Source organism: Rhipicephalus microplus, chromosome 4, assembly GCF_043290135.1.
Source record: "Rhipicephalus microplus isolate Deutch F79 chromosome 4, USDA_Rmic, whole genome shotgun sequence".
Taxonomy (NCBI): Eukaryota; Metazoa; Arthropoda; class Arachnida; order Ixodida; family Ixodidae; genus Rhipicephalus; species Rhipicephalus microplus.
In genome coordinates, this window is record NC_134703.1 from 198938477 (window position 1) to 198956523 (window position 18047).

The 18047-nt window shown below is 47.4% G+C and overlaps 1 protein-coding gene across 1 annotated transcript in view; it reads right to left on the bottom strand.

Moving 5' to 3' along the window:
- The window catches only part of LOC119172991 (ubiquitin carboxyl-terminal hydrolase 8), a 246966-nt gene that overhangs the window by 136144 nt on the left and 92775 nt on the right, over positions 1–18047 (bottom strand). Inside the window, exon 11 of the mRNA XM_075893916.1 lies at positions 857–1051. Coding sequence (XP_075750031.1) covers positions 857–1051 — 195 coding nt within the window. The remainder of the gene's footprint in view (positions 1–856; positions 1052–18047) is intronic.

An 18047-nucleotide genomic window follows, 5' to 3' on the forward strand; every position in this document is an offset into this window, starting at 1 on the left:
CATCCAAGGCTTCATTGGCTGTCGTGGCTTGCCAGGAAGTCACCAGTTGGCTTGCCAGGGCCCTACAGCGTCGTGCCGACCACAACCGCAATTTGGGTGCCTCACGTCCCGTGCCAAGAGAGCCATCTTAACAGAAGCCTTCGCACAGCTGCTTCCTGAGTATAGTCAACTCTAGAGGTGCACAATATGCAAACAATGTAGGTGTATGTGAGCGCACATCTTCCCCCTGGCTTGCATGGTTAAGAGCATAGATACCATACATACTATGTATAAGCTGCACTTTTCAACAAATCTCGCTCGGGTGCAGGTTATATATGAATTCGACCTATTGCTACACACCAACACACTATAGCGCCACTGCAACTACTGTGATGGATAATTTTAGAAAACTTCTGACAAATATGAACTTCATTTACTAACCTCATCGGCCCACTTCCAGAGTTGATCGTTCTTTGCTACACAACACATAAGAGTGAAGCAGTGCACACAAGACAACCGACATTTCAAGCGGTTAGCACACTCCCCAACAATGCACTGGATGGCCTTTGAGACTGAGGCACAATGGCAAGCAAGCCTGCCACTGTGCACTGTTTTTGAAGCCATAACTTCGGTACATTTTTGTCCTTTTTTAAAATTTTTGCGTCCTAAAGGAGGGGAGGGGTAAGTGTACAGAGAGGGTGGCTTATAGACAAGTATATACGGTAGCCTCCCATGCATTCACCAATGTAAAGGCTTAATGGGTGCAAAATAAGAGAAAGCCAAGATGGCTGGTGGGTTCTTTCTGCCTCTTGAGGTAAGAAACTACACCTGCCATCCTAGTGTCATGGGGGTGCCCCCATGTGCAGCAATGTCTCACCTGTTCGTACTGCTCGTTGCTCAGGGTGAGGGCTGTGACCCTCTGCTCGACCTCGGCACGCTCCTTCTCCAGCTGACGGACATGTGCCTGCAAAGCCTCTTCTCGCTCCTGGACTGAACGTCGAAGCTCCTCCTCCGCCTCACGTGCCTTCCGTTCACGCAGCAGCTCGAACTCCTTCTCCGAGGCTAACTGATCCTGATTGCACAGAGAACACGTGCCATGTAGATTAGCATGCTTGAATGTTCACCACCGAAATGCCATGATGAAGGAGAGCGCAACTTTAGGAATATTTAAAATAACACGAGGGGGCAATCAATGCATCAGCTATATTAGACAAGCTTATGTAAAAAAAAGCTGTATAGATCCCTTCCTTTTCTTGTTTTGTTGCAATTAATATTGCTACGGGGTACCACAAATGAACATTGTACAAAAGAGCACGATGTTTAGGGCGAGCTCGTGCAGACCGGGCTCCATATTGTATGCCTGCCTGTTTACCAAAAGTAAAGGCATTTTTCAGACGCCTTCTACCCGCAACATTTTGGTGGAGAGTGCCGGTATTCCCACAGTCAACACAGCGGACGTTCCTTGGCTGCCTGTGCGATGCCTGATCAAGACGAACACGAGGATTCTTCGGAGACTACCCCAACCGTGCTTCGTCCAACCACACAGCAACCAACAGCACCGCATCCAGCTGCTACTAACCGCACCATCGTCCTGACTCAACCGCGTGACCCAGGCACATTTTCGGGCAGTGACAGTACTGACATGGAGGAATGGCTTCAGCTGTACGAAAGGGTGAGCGCTCTTTACAACTGGGATCCGACGCTCATGTTGGCCAATATTATTTTCTACCTTGATGGTACAGCTAAAGTTTGGTTTTCCAACCACGAAGAAGGTATCACGAGTTGGGACATCTGTAAGCAGAAACTCATCGATCTCTTCGGCAAGCCCATCGGGCGTCGTCATGCTGCGCAGAAAGAACTAGTGTCCCGACTCCAATCCGGCACCGAGTTGTACGTCACTTACATACAACATGTGCTCGCCCTCTGCCGGAAGGTTGATGACAAGATGCCGGAATCTGAAAAGGTCGCGCACATCCTCAAAGGAATCGCCGATGACGCCTTCAATCTCCTCGTATTTCGAAACTCATCGACCGTAGACGACGTTGTTAATGAATGCCGACGCTTCGAAGACGCGAAAAGTCGCCGTATCACTCCACACTTTTCGCGTCTTCCCAACACGGCTGCAACATCAACCTGCGGGGACGCCCATTTGGCCCCAGCCCCTGCTGCTTCCGACAATATTGTGCGCATCGTGCACCACGAAATCGAGGCAGTATCTCCCCTGTCTGACCAAGTCCAGGCTCCTGACGACTCTCGCGCCACAATTTCTTTAATCAAGAGTGTCGTACGCCAGGAACTGGCCAACCCCGGACTTCAGACGCTATGCCCCGTTAACCGACTTGACTACCGACTGCCCAGTACACCTAATATGTCCCGCGGACCGAACAACCGCCCACGTTACCGGAACCCGGCAGAATGGCGAACTTTCGATGACAGGCCGATCTGCTTCAACTGTGGACGAGTGGGCCATATTTCACGCCATTGCCGCACTTCCTGGGGTTGGCAGCCATGGTCGCATTATGCCAACACCCGACGCCCACCTGCTGGCTCTCGAATGCCGATCTACACGGCACAAGATGATGCTTCGCCATCCAGGCCCGCCCAACCAAGCCGCTCCCCGTCACCCTCTGGACGCATGTCCCGCTCAACTAACTGACGTCGCTCCCCCTCACCCTCCTACCACCAGTCCTCGGAAAACTGACGGGCGCAGCTCCTAGAGGTGAGCCTGCTTCGACGACCCGACCCAAAATTCCTCTACACACGATACCCGGACACAACAACTTGATTAAAGCAAATCTTGACGGTACTTCTGTGGCAGCACTCATTGACACCGGCGGTCACATATCAGTCATGAACTCCAGCCCTTGTGCTCGACTCAAGAAAGTGCTCACTCCTGCTCCGATCACTCTTGTCCGAGTAGCTGATGGTGCAACACCAGCAGTCACCGGGATGTGTGCCGCCCGTGTCACTGTTGCTGGACGTCATACCACTGTTCTGTTTTACGTACTGGACCACTGCCCACATGAAATCATATTGGAACTCGATTTTCTGTCGGAGCATTCCGCCCTAATTGACTGTTCTGCTGGTGTTGTTCAGCTCGTCCTACCACACGCCGTTGACCCTCCTGATCCTGCACCGCCAAAGCTATGCTCCGTCGATTTTGTTCGCCTATCTTGTCGAGCTGTGACGTATATCGACGTCTCTTCTGATCCACCTGTGGCTGACGGCGATTATGTCATTTCACCTAATCCTACAGTACTCATTCGCTCAATGTTGCGTTCCCCCACACCATCATCACAATGAAGAACAACGTGGCATGTCTCCCTATTGTGAACTTTGGACTTTGCTCTGAAGTGCTGCCACGAGGAATATCCCTTGCAACTCTTGCTCCGGCCGGCGACTACCACATATTGGCCTTAGCAGAGGATACACCGTCATCTGCAAGTATTCAGTCGTGCAGTACACTTTGACTGCATAACTGGAATGATTGCCTCTGATCTCCTGACCGAGCATGTGCCTGCGCTTCGTGGCCTTCTTGTGTCGTATCAAGACGTCTTTGATCTCTGCGACCGACCCCTAGGTCAAACGACCGTCGTAAAGCATCGGATCAACACCGGTGATGCAAATCCAGTACAGCGACCCTATCGAGTTTCCTCCACCGAGCGCCACGTGATCCAGCAAGAAGTCGACAAGATGCTTGCCCGAGACATCATTGAACCTTCTTCAAGTCCTTGGGCTTCGCCCGTTGTGCTTGTGAGAAAGAAGGATAACAGCTGGCACTTCTGTGTCGACTAGAGAAATCTTAACAAGGTTACAAAAAAGACGTGTATCCTCTGCCGCGGATAGACGAGGCTCTTGACTGCCTTAGTGGAGCAAATTATTTCTCTTCCATCGACCTTCGTTTTGGGTACTGGCAGATATCAGTTGATGATCTGGACCGTGAAAAGACGGCATTTATAACTCCCGACGGGCTCTATCCGTTCAAAGTAATGCCATTTGGGTTATGCAATGCCCCGGCTACATTCGAACGAATGATGGGCGCTCTTCTTCACGGTTTGAAGTGGTCAATCTGCTTATGCTACCTTGATGACATCATTGCTTTTTCGCCAACTTTCGAAACTCACCTAGAGCGTCTCTCAACAATTCTTTCGGTTTTCCGCAAAGCAGGGCTCCAACTAAACTTGTCGAAATGTCACTTCGGCCGCCGGCAGCTCACTATCCTTGGACACCTTGTCGATTCTTCTGGTGTTCGTCCCGATCCTGAGAAAATCCGTGCCGTCAAAGATTTCTCTGTGGCAACCTCTGCGAACGATGTTTGAAGCTTTGTGGGCCTTTGTTCTTACTTTCGTAGATTTGTGCGGAATTTTGCTGACGTCGTACGACCGCTCACCGAACTACAAAAAAAAAATGTGACTTTTGTGTGGGGACCTGAACAAACCTGAGCATTCGTTGAACTGACGAGCAGACTTACGACGCCACCCATTCTCGGCCACTTTGATATATGCGCTCCAACGGAAGTGCGTACTGACGCCAGCGGCCACGGAAGCGGAGCCGTTTTGGCACAATGACAGCATGGCTGCGAGCGCGTTATTGCATACGCTAGCCGTCTTTTATCGCCAGTAGAGCGAAATTACTCCATCACAGAACGCGAATGCCTCGCACTCGTCTGAGCAGTGGCTAAATTTCGGCCGTATTTGTATGGACGCCCGTTCACGGTTGTCACTGATCACCACGCCTTATGCTGGTTGTCGCCCTTAAAAGATCCTAGTGGACGTCTCGGCCGGTGGGCTCTACGGTTACAGGAATATTCCTACACGGTTGCCTACAAATCAGGTCGCCACCATGAGGATGCTGATTGCTTGTCGCGTCATCCAGTAGACCCAGCAGACCTTTCTGAGAGCGATCGAGTCTACTTGCGTTTTGGCACTTTCCGCGTTTAGCAACATCGGAGATCAGCAACGCCGTGATCCTCACCTCAGAGATATAATCCTTCAGCTTAGTGGTCCCACAAGCCCTCTGTCTCTCCGTATGTTCCTGCTCCAAGATGGCGTCTTATATCGCTACAGCATGCATCCTGACGGACCTGAGCTGCTGTTGGTCATACCACAACATATGCGTCAGACTGTCCTTGCACAGTTGCATGATATTCCAACAGCTGGTCACCTGGGAGTTTCAAGAACTTATGACCGCGTTCGACGTCGCTTCTTTTGGCCCGGTATTTACCGATCCGTCTGCCGTTACGTCGCCTCATGCAAATCCTGTCAACACCGCAAAAAACCAGCAACCCTTAAAGCGGGACGCCTTCAACCCATTCAGATCCCATCCGAACCATTTTATAGGGTAGGTGTTGACTTACTAGGACCGTTTCCTTTATCGGCCAGCGGAAACAAGTGGATAGCAGTCGCCACGGATAACACCACTCGGTATGCCATCACACGGGCCCTTCCTACCAGTTGTACGACCGACGTCGCTGACTTTCCTCTAGAAGACGTCATATTACACCACGGCACTCCTCGGCAACTGCTTACCGATCGGGGTCGCTACTTTTTATCACAAGATATCCAAGACATTTGCACTTTTGCGCTACAAAGCACAAGTTCACAACGGCGTATCATTCTCAAACCAACGGGCTCACGGAGCGGCTAAATAGAACCATCACGGACATGCTCGCCATGTACGTTTCTTCTGACCATCGTGACTGGGACTCCGCCTTTCCATTTGTAACATTTGCCTATAATACGTCTCGGCATGACACTGCAGGTTTCTCGCCATTTTTCCTCCTGTACGGACGAGAACCTACGTTGCTTTTCGACACGCTCCTTCCTGCCGTTGGCCACATGTCAGCATATGCCCGCGATGTGATTTCTAGAGCTCTAGAGGCACGTGAGATTTCTCGCCGGCGTCTGAGCGATTCGCAGGAACGACAACGACAGGTCTACAACGCGTGCCATCGTGATGTCCACTTCAGTCAAGGTGACACAGTCCTTCTCTGGACGCCGTCGCGGCGAGTTGGCCTGTGCGAAAAGCTGACTTCACCGTACTCGGGTCCATACCGTATGGTGCGCCAAGTCACCGACGTCACATATGAAATTGAACCTCTTAACGCCACCAGCGCGCGATCGTGTTCTGATGTTGTTCACGTCACTCGGCTGAAACGATATTACTCAGACCAACCAAGCACCGAGACGGTGCCTTCGCCGCCGGGGGTGATGCTACGGGGTGCCACAGATGAACATTGTAGAAAAGAGGACGATGTTTAGGGCGAGCTCGTGCAGTCCGGGCTCCATATTGTATGCCTGCCTGTTTACCAAAAGTAAAGGCATTTTTTAGACGCCTTCTCCCCGTAACAATATCTACATAAAAACCAGCCCAATGGCAGGTTAAAGACTGGTTGTATAGTAACAGAGCTGTGCATGCTTTCTTCATGTCTCTAGTTGCTCTCCTATTCCTCTTTGTCTTGCTGTATTAGGCAGAGAACTAGTAAGTTACTTGTTGCATGTGTAAGCACTTAAGTACACCTGGCACGTTTTCAAAGGCTACACTGCTGCTTGTAATTATGACATCTGATTTCTTTCTAACTTTTCAGCTCCCGAATAGGCAAAGAGGTGGTAAAGCATAAAAGTCACCATGTGCATTCTTTTAGCTGTCATGAACTAAAGCTTACCATTCATGCATCCCCGGCTATTCTTGCATTTGGTAGAGATAAAAAAACATTCAAGACAAGAAATGCAATGCCAAATTGTAGCTGAAAGACATAATAAATACTACAACAGTTTGATGAAATGGCACATAACAGCTGTTTATATAGCTTGAATAACGAAAAAACGCAAGCTCTTTATGCTGACGTTTCACACACATCACGCGAAATTAACAAAAAAAAAAGAAAACCTAGTACCAATGACACAGTGGGTTGTCCCCAGGTCCGCTAGGTGCCAGCCCAGTATTCTACCGCTGAGCCACACAGGTGCTTGGGACTTGTTGGCAAACTTGCTTTAGACAGGCTTAATGTCGAAAAAGCAATTATATTAATATGATTTATAAAGCATTTTAAAACAGCGAAAGAACAAGCAGTCATCACACAATGTGAATAGTGTAACGAGTGGGTCGTCTAATGCTCTAACCCATTACAAAAGCTTGTTTTTGTTCAACTGTGGCGCATACTATCAACTGTGGAGCATACTATCAACTGTGGCGCATACCCCCTTCAAACATAATTCCTCATCATTGTCAGCCATTGGATGAACAATTGGCACAAAATTTCTTGCAAGTGTTTAGCGAATACCACGCTTCTCAGAAGAATGACAAAAATAGCATAGCGAATGATGGCCTACTACCATAAAATTTTTATTATTTATGCCATAGTGGGCATCAAACAAGTGTGCTTGCAGCAGTTACCCAATGAGTGTTTAGAAGAGGCTCTGAAGGGTCACTTTTCTAGCTTTCGCTGTGACTTTTCTGCGCCTTTCGTGCAGGCTGGGTGTTTTTTGAACTAGTACAGTGTAACTGAGGAAAAAATTGCCAAGTAGGCCAAAAATAGGAACAGCAATGCCTTGTTTTCTCCTTCTAAGGAAAGTGATCCTTTTTGTCCAGTGCAACTAGTTCCCATATAAAAGTAGTATGGTTAAAGGGCCCTTAAACTACCCAGCGGTCAAAATTTAGTTGAGGTGAGAAAGCTGTGCTCGAGTTTACAACGAACATGTAGCCGTGAAAATTTTTCGAAACAATGCCATAAAAGCGGAATTACACGCGTTATATGATCGAAACGGGACAAGCGCTTCTTTCCCTCTTTCCTATACTACCCTCTTCCAAAACAGCTTGGCCCCTCCTCGCTGAGTCAGCTGAGTAACCCTCCTCATCTTGCATGGCATACGTCACCGCTGACGTGCTGTTTGAGACAGCGTCTACTTCCGGTTGCCGCGATCCGCCACTCCTATGCCCCAGCTGGCCGTCAACTGTGTTGTGTGTGTCATCTGGGTGCACTGATCGTTGACTAACCGCTGTTGCTGTCGTGCTGGCCTGTGCCCCTACGCTAGCGACTTGCCGGTTGCATTACGGGCCGCGAATGTCGATTCGCAAGCGGCAACACGATCAAGAACAGCAAGGTGCCCGCGAACAGCTGTTTGCGGAGTGACCTGAAGTCATCAGTTGTCGTTCGGCCAATCATAAGCATTGAAAGTCGTGATGTCATCGAGTTTTGCTAGTGATGTCACACATGTCAGTGGCGGGACTGGCAGGGACCGGAAAGGAGAAGCTATTGTTTTCTCGAAATTGTGGCGCGCCCGCTACTTGTAGCGCTGCGGCGTGTGGCATCGTTGATGGCGACAGCATTCTGCGCGCGATGCACTTGTTTACTTGAAATGCTTGGGAAAATATCGGAGGGGGTTTAGGGGCCCTTTAAAAGAAGCAGTGTATGAAAAGTAAAAAATCTTTGCAATTATTATTATTACGTTAAGTTTTATTGGCGCAAGGGCATCTAAGGCCGAACAGCCCCAGTACAAGCGTTGTTTCATTTCAGGTTATTTGTCAAAAAATTAAAACAAAAGATGTGTAGCAAATATTTATGAACTATTTAAAACGCAATGGGTTTAAAAGAAATGTCACCGTTAAAAACCTTAATTTCGTTGGCTGACGTCTGTGACGATAAATCAGTCTGCAAGGCCCAAGACCCTCACGGCCGAAGTCCTTGCCTGAGCAAGAACTGCGAAGGCTCAGACATATTTTTTATGCACCGGGCGGTACCTCACACTTGAGGCCCAGCCTGGTGGCTGGGATGGAATGATATCATTGTTAAAAATTTGACTTTCCCAAGATAATGAATAAGTCTCTTAAGGTCAACCACTGCATCAAGTGATAAAAACAACGCGGAATGAAGTAAGATATGATATCGGTAGAGCTCCCTGAAATAGGTCAGTTGTGCTTGGTGAAGCACAGGACATTGAATGAGGACATGCAAGACGGTTAGACTTTCTCCACAGTGTATACATGTAGGTGGATCAATGCCTGTCAAAAGGTGTTTATGTGTGGCATAAGTGTGGCCTATTCTGAGCCGTGTTGGAGTTACTTCGGCGAATCTGTTGAGTTTTCATGGGATAACTTTCCTCAGTTGAGGTTTTACAAGGTCGAGTTTGTTGTCGACTTGTTTGTCCCATTCAGTTTGCCAGTGGTTGCGTAGACCTCTACATACAACAGGTTTTGGATCTACACCCGGAACAGGGGTTATATCTATGGTTTGCCGACCAGCAGCTTCTTATTCATTTTTGTCCACTATTTCATTGCCCGCAATTACAGAATGACCTGGAACCCAGCAAATAACAATAGAAAGTTTTAGGTTATAGGCTGTGTAAATTTCGTTAAGGAGCTTGTTGAAAGTGGGGTTCTTGCTATACTTGCCACAAGACAGGGCCCTGACAACACTTAAAGAATCTGTGTACACTATAGACTTTTGTATCTTGTGTTGCTTAATGCGTTGTATAATTAGCAGGATACCATATGCTTCCGCCGTGAAAATGCTGGTATGTGTATGCATGGTTCTGGTGTCAGAGAACTTTTGTTCGTAGGCTGCACAAGATACAGATGTTTGAGACTTTGAGCCATCAGAGAAGAATGCAGCTGAACAATATTTGTGTTCAAGGGCCAAGAAATGTGTCTCAATGAGTGCACTTGGACAATTTTCCTTTATGATGTCTTTGAAGGACCAGTCACAAGTGACTGGACATTGCTGCCAGGGAGGGATGTGTTCGACATGGTCAATTTCCTCCAAGTCATTGAAAAAAATTACAAGTTTTTCTACTGCAGGTCTTATTGCCAATGGAAACGGTTGGGCGATAGAAGGATGGTTTAGGTATAACTGCGTAGTAGACACATCATACATAAGTGTTTTGCATGGGTGTTGCTTCAGAGACATGATTCTAACTGCATAGTTGACTCCTAGATACGTGCGATGATAGTCTTGTGGCCACTGATCTGACTCTGCATTAAGGCTGTGAATAGGGCTGGTACGGAAGGTACCACGTGCCAGCCGGATACCGAAGTGGTACACAGGGTCCAATATTTTGAGTGCTGTCCTTGAAGCTGACTGATATACTATGCATCCATAGTCTATGGGTGACAAAACCAGGTTTCTAAACAGAGATATGAGACAGTGCCTGTCTGTCCCCCATGACTGATGCGATAAAATCCTTAAAAGGTTCATGGTCTTTAGACATTTCAGCTTCAGCTGTTTTATATGCTGAATGAAGGTGAGTTTAGCATCCAAAATTACTCCATGAAATTTTTGTTTTTTTGCGTTGGCTAAGCTTTGATTGATTGATATGTGGGATTTAATGTCCCAAAACCACCATATGATTATGAGAGACGCCGTAGTCGAGGGCTCCGGAAAGTTAGACCACCTGGGGTTCTTTAACGTGCACCCAAATCTGTTGGCTAAGCTTTGTCTATTCATTAGTATGCAGGGGTCAGAATGTACACCTCGTCGTCTGGAGAAAAGCACACTAGTAGTCTTGTCAATGTTAAACTTAAAACCATTCTCATCAGCCCATTTCGCAAGACGGTCAACACCTAACTGTATCTGGCATTCGTATACAGTCAAGTTACACGATTTGAAACTAATTTGGATGTCGTCCACATATACAGAGTACGATATTGCAGGTGGAATAACAGAGCGAAGAGAGTTCATTTCAATTATAAATAGTGTGCAGCTTAATACTACTCCCTGTGACACTCCATTTTTTTGAAGAAATGTGCGTGATAACACCGTACCTATTCTTACACGAAACTTCCTTTCAGACAGGTAATCTTTTAAGATGGTAATCAACCTACATATTCCGAAACACAATAGGTCTTGCAGGATTCTGTATCACCAGGCAGTATCATATGCCTTCTCAAGATCAAAGAAAACAGACAGACAGTATTCAATGTGTACAAACGTGTCACGTATATACGACTCGAAGAGGACAAGATTGTCAGTTGTGGACCTAGCTGTACGGAAGCCAGACTGGCATGGGTCCAATGTACCGCTGTATTCTAAGTAATAAACCAAGCGGCGGTTCATCATTTTTTCAAACACTTTGAGTAGGCAGCTTGTGAGGGCGATAGGCCTGTAGCTATTTACCGAAGAGGGATCTTTGCCCTGTTTAAAAATGGGTAGTACTATTGCCTCTTTCCAAGCAGAGGGTATTTTGCCGGTATTGAAAAGCTTGTTGTAAAGTGCTAAAAGGCAGTTCAGGGTTTCATCGGAGAAATTTACGATCATATCATAGGTAATTGTATCAGAGCCAGGAGCAGAACTTCCACATGAACCAAGGGCAAGCTTCAGTTCATATAGTGTTAGCGGTTTATTGTATCCGTCTGATACAGGCTTGTTCCAGCATAGAGGTACACTTTCAGCTATGCTTTTGTGGCGTAAGAACTTAGCAGTATAATTTTCTCGAAGTGTTCGCCAAGAGCCTTTGCCTTTTGCTCTATTGTATCACCGCAGTCATTCACCAAAGGGAAAAGATTTGGGCCTTGTTCTTTAAGTTTATGCACCCTATTATACACCTTGCTGACGTCTGTGTAGGAGTTTATTAAGGATATGTAGTGTGTCCAGCTTTCCCGTTTGGCTATACGGCGAATACGCCTGCCATTCGCTTTGCAACTTTTAAAATCAAATTTTCTGCTGTTGGGTAGCGAGAAAAAGCCCTCCATGCTTTGTTTTGCCGTTTTTTTAGCAATTTCACACTCACAATTCCACCATGGCTTTGTGTTAACCTTATCATTGCTGGACTGCGGTATGCACTTTTTTTGCACAAGTAAGAACATATTCGGAGATACAGTTGGCCATCTCTTCTACTTCCAAATGGTCTACCTCTTCGAGGCGTAGTGTACATAGCTCTCTAAATTTCACCCCGTTGGCAACATGAAAGTTCCACTTTTTAGGATAAGATGGTCGGTCATCCCGTTGTTTTGTTACTAGAAGAGTTGGAGAATGGTCACTTCCATATGGAGCATTATTAACTTTCCAATCTAAGTAAGGTAGGAGTAACGGTGACCCAATGGCTAGATCTATGCATGAATATGTATTGTGTGTGGTACTGAAGTATGTTGGCTCTGCCTTATTGAGCAGACAGGCTCCAGATGTGAGAAGAAAGTTTTCTATTGTACGACCTCTCGCATAACATCTGGTATCACCCCATAGCAAACTGTGAGCATTAAAATCTCCAATTAACACATATGGTTCTGGAACCTGATCAATAAGCTTTTCGAACTCTGTTTCATAGAATGGTTCGTCGAGGGGTATGTAGATCGAGCAGATAGATATAAGATGGTTTAACAGAATAGCGCAAACAGCCACAACCTCAAGAAAGCTTTGTAGCACAATGTGCTAGCATGCAACGCTTCTTTGTGCAATGATGGCCACACCTCCAGACGAAAAATCGCCACCATTTCGATCTTAACGAAAATCCACATATTGATTTAAGAAATTCACATGAGTTGACTTTAAATGAGTTTCTTGAACACAGAATACTTTTGGCTGATAGTCATTTAGCAAGTCTTTGATATCATCTAGGTTATTAAATAGGCCTCTGGCCTTCCACTGTAGTATTTCTGTGGTCATATTGAGAAGAAATGTATGTGTCCTATGTTCAGATGAATGCGCTAAAAATATGCGTTATAAGGAGGCTACCCTTCAGGTTACCGACCCCTTTCATGGAGCGGTTACGGGATGTTTCCCTTTCTTATTGCGCTCCAAGTAGCGCTGAACTTTGGGCGTCGACGACGTTGGTGTTCGTCGATCGATTTCCATTGCCTTCTCCGAGGCACTGAAAGGTCGAGGACCGGGTAAAGAGACTTGCGTCTCCGGCCTTGGAATTCAATTGAGCTTTGGGGCCTGTTGAGCTGAAGCCTGCAGACCCAACTTTGATGTAGGTGGCGCGGCAATAGTAGCAGCCACCTGGGGGGGTGGACGAAGTGACTACTGGGCCACTGTTGGTGACCGCAGTAGACTGCTGAGGCACTTCTGGCACTACCCGCCGTTGCACCACCTCGGCAAAACTGGTGTGATTAAGGTATGACAGACGGTTCCTTGCTTCACGAAATGTTATGTTTTCTTTTACTTTTAGTGAGATGATCTTTTTTTCCATCTTCCATTTAGGACATGTTTTAGAGTAGGCTGGATGACTTCCATCACAGTTCACACAATGAGGAGATGATTCGCAATCATTCGACTTGTGTTCATTGGAGCTGCATTTGGCACATGTCTGCTTTCCCCGTCATGCCTGCGATTTGTGTACGTACCGCTGGCACTTATAGCACCGCCGAGGGTTCGGGATGTACTGCCTCATGCGAAGTTTTATGTAGCCTGCATCTAGTGTGGTAGGAAGCACACAGCTGTCAAAGGTTAGTATTATGTGCTTAGTACGGATCTACTCATTTTTTTCGGCAAATCAATATTCTTTCAACCTTTATAACATTTTGATTCTGGAACCCATCAAGAAGTTCTTCATCACTAAGGTGCAAGAAGTCATCTTCTGATATTCCACCACGGCTCATGTTCATTGTTCTACAGTCAACTGCCGATTTTTCGGACACCCGAATTTTCGGACATGCCTGATAATTCAGACATCTTCGCGGCACCGCCACGAGCCCCATAGAATCAATTTATAAGGGAGTCTGAAATTTCAGATGCTTGAACCCCCCGAAGTCCAAATTTCTGGACTTTTTGACGCGACGGAAGGTCGGAAACCATTAATGACCTCCAGTGGAAACCACCACAACTGCGTCACACGCGATAACGATCACATAAATGAGCGCGCCGGTCTACTGTGGCAGCATCTGTTGCTTGGACTCGATCCTTAGCGGAGAAACGCACACAGCATCCGAGATTCCTAACACTGGCCGTGTTTATCGTGCAAGGGTGCTTCGCTGACAATCGAAACTATCCACTCGGAAATTTTTTGGCGCCAATAAAGTTCCTTTCGCTTTAGCGCTTGTGCTCGTGCGTGCCACTCTGGCTTCCCGCACAGCGCTTTCGCGAAGCGTTTCACCACTTCGAACTAGAACTAACCGTCACAAACCGATTTGGTCTGGCCATGCTGGCTATCTTGAATGTTTACCAGCGCCACCTCCGGAGTACCCGAGGCACCGTCGCCTGCCGTCGCGCCGTTTTGTTTGTGCAGCCCACATGGTGTTTGGCTAGCCTAGTGCGTGGTTGTGCGATCGTGTGAAGTGTGCTCTGCAACGCTAAGCCTAGGTGCTTCGACACTCGTCAGCAAACTCCTTTGTCCACATCGTGAGGATTTCGCTTGCCTGCGATGGCTCCCACTCCGCCTTCGTCGTCCTTACCGATGGCATCGAAGCGCGGAAAACAGTACAGTCAGTTAACGATGGAGAAGAAAGCCGCCATTAATAAGTTAGTGATGAGTGGCCGATCGCAGGCTGACGTGAGCAAGGAGTTCGGCGTTTCCAAGCAAACAGTTTCCGATTTCCTGAGGAACAAGGACAAGATCTTGGAAGCGGCCGAAAAACCGCCTGGTGCCCAAAAGATGAATACAAGCCAAGGTGTTCATCCAAAGCTTGAAGACACTCTCGTCGTGTGGCTTAATTCAATGATTGCCAAGTAGTTGCCAGTCTCGGTCTGCATCTTGAAACAAAAAGCAGAAACTCTTGCGCTTCGAATGGACATCAATGATTTTAACTTCAGTGATGGTGGCTGGCTGAGAAACTTTAAGCACCGGAATGACCTGAAGTTCAAGAAGATGCGTGGCGAAAGCGGCGCCGTTGACAATGCAGTTATTGCGCAGTACCGCAGTGGAAAACTCCAGTCTTTGTTGCAGCAGTTCTCTGCTGACAACATTTTGAGCTGCGACAAAAGTGGCTTGTTTAACAAGCTGCTGCCGGAAAGAACACTCGCTTTTGCTGGTGACGCATGCCATGGTGGCAAGCATAGCAAAGAACAGCTGACCGTTCTTGTTGGCAGCAACATGTCTGGCGGTGAGAAACTTCCTTTGTTAGTAATTGTGAATTCCAAGAGCCCGAGGCGTTTTAAAGGGGCAACGCTGCCAGTGTTATACGAAGCCAACAAAAAGGCATGGGTAACGCAGCAACTGTTCGAGAGTTACGTCCGCAGGTTGGACAGGAAGTTTGAACAACAGAACAGATGTGTTCTGCTCTTCGTTGACAACTGCGCTGCTCATGGTCACCCCAATTACTTGAAGGCTATCCAGCTGGAATTCATGCCGCCCAACACGACTGCGATCTTCCAACCGATGAACCAAGGCGTTATCCGTAATCTGAAACTTTTTTACCGTTCACGTATACTCAACCACATGGTGCTGTGCTCGGAAAACAGGAAAGGCTACAGCGTTGACCTTCGGTCTGCTGTCGGAATGCTAGCGGACACATGGAAGGCAGTAATGCAAGACACGCTTCGCAACTGCTTTCGCCACGCAGGCTTCGTACTCGACACAGAGGCAGCAAACTTGCCTGAAGAAAGCGACAGCGTGACTGACTTGTGCCCTCTCATGGACGATATTATCAACGACCTCCGCTCTGCTGGTGCTTCGATGCCCACAGAAATAACAGAGGCAGCAGACTTGCCTGAAGAAAGCGACAGCGTGACTGACTTGTGCCCTCTCATGGACGATATTATCAACGACCTCCGCTCTGCTGGTGCTTCGATGCCCACAGAAATAACTTTTGAGCGGTTCGTCGACGCTGACAACGAGCTCGACTTCTGCACAGAGCTAACTGACGACGAAATAGTCAGTCAGGTCATGGAGGATTCAGACAATTCCGATGTCGAAAAAAAGGAACCAACGCCTGCGCCACCAACGACCGCCGAATTGATGCGAGCATTGATGACGCTGTACAGTGATTTGATATGTGGGCTTCAACGTCCCAAAACCACCATATGATTATGAGAGACGCCGTAGTGGAGGGCTCCGAAAATTTCGACCACCTGGGGTTCTTTAACGTGCACCCAAATCTGAGCACACGGGCCTACAACATTTCCGCCTTCATCGGAAATGCAGCCGCCGCAGCCGGGATTCGAACCCGCAACCTGCGGGTCAGCAGCCGAGTACCTTAGCCACTAGACCACCGCGGCGGGGCTCGGTGTACAGTGATGACATGACCCTCGCTCAGATCGAGGCGAATGTAACCACATGCAAGCGGAACGCCGTTCAAACAAGGATCAACAAGTTTTTCAAGCCACTGCAGCTCTAACACCGGCTGCCCTGACGGCACCCGCTGTCGGCTGCATGCATTTTTTTTAAAAGGCTCTTTTCAGAGCCACCCTACTGATGCTTTGGCAGAGTTCCGGAAGTCTGGTACTTCGACCTTGACCCTCTTGATCCGAAAAATATCAATTAAATGGTGCGTTTTTTGTTTGCATTGAGAAATATTACCAAAATGGTGCGTTTTTTTTGCTTGCATTGAAAATTATCAGTAAAATAATGGCTTTTTTTTTTTTTGCTTGCACTCATTTTTTCAGACTGCCAGAATTTTCGGACGGTTTTTCACTCCCTAGAGGGTCCAAAAAATCGGCAGTTGACTGTATTTGCCGACACTGTGACTGGTACGTCAGCAATGCATTTCAACTTATTCATTTTTTCAAATTGATCTGTGTTCTTAAGTTCACGTAGCAAATCACCGCTAGTCATTTTCGTGGCCTTGTAGCCTGGTCCAATCGTGTTTCCAAGGCATTTCGCCACCAAGAAAGGAGACAATTTGCGAGCAGTTAGGTTGCCCTCACTATGGGTCACATGATATTTTGGAAATATCTCATTGCTTTTCAGAAAAAAGTGAAAGGGTGCTTCGGTGCGCCCTCTTTTTTTTGGGGGGGCAATCAAGGAGTAAAGTAGCTTGTTTAGTCATGGGAGTAGTGCGTGTGTTCGGCGACAGCGCCAACCGCTCACCACGAAGCCCAACAAGGGGACGTGGCAAGACTTGAACCAAGTCTGCACAACGCCAGCTGTACGCTATCACTAAAACCGGATATAGCATACCCAAGGTTGGAGACCTACACGAGGTTAACCTTTGCCACCAGAAAACAATGAAGTAAGTAAAAAAGAGAAGACGACAGGATAGATTTAAAGAGGAGAAAAGACGAAGATGTAGGGAGAGAGAGATAGGAAAAGGCGACTGCTGATTTCCCCTGGGTGGGTCAGCCCAGAGATGCCGTCTACGTGAAGCCGGGGCCAAAGGGGTGTATTGCCTCGGTCAGAAGGCCTTAAATGTCCAATCACCTGGCGTTGGCTCAGCCCCCAGGATCCCCTTTTCGCCGGACACAGCAAAGCCACGCACGGCTAGGCGTGGGAGGGAGTCGAAACCCACCGTTAGCTCGGGTCCGTGGAGACGCTACGCACCAAATGCCTGCTCTCACAGACGTCCCTGCAGGGAATCTCTGCAATTTCTTCTTTAATTAAGTGTTAATATAATAGCATGATTAGTATTCTGTTGCTTTCTCTATGAAGCACTATGGTAGCAGTTGATCCCCTGTAGATTTCATCCAAAAAGCAACAGAATACCAATCCAGAAGGGTGTAAGGCAAGGGGACACTATCTCCCCACTGCTACTTACCGCGTGCTTACAGGAGGTTTCTAGAAGCCTAGAATGGGAACAGTTAGGAATAAGAGTTAATGGAGAGTACCTTAGTAACCTGCGCTTCGCCGATGATATTGCATTGCTGAGTAACTCGGGGGACGAATTGCAACTCATGATTACGGAATCAGACAAGGAGAGCAGAAAGGTGGGTCTTAATATTAATCTGCAGAAAACGAAAGTAATGTACAACAACCTTGGAAAAGAGCAGCGCTTCAAGATAGGTAATAGTGCACTTCAAGTTGTGAAAGACTATGTCTACTTAGGGCAGGTAATAACCCCATAGCCGAACCACGAGATCGAAGTAAATAGAAGAATAAGAATGGGGTGGAGCACATTTGGCAAACACTCTCAAATTATGACAGATACATTGCCACTATCCCTCAAGAGGAAGGTATATAACAGCTGTATCTTGCCGGTACTTAGCTACGGAGCAGAGACCTGGAGACTTACAAAGAGGGTTCAGCTTAAATTGAGGACCACCCAGC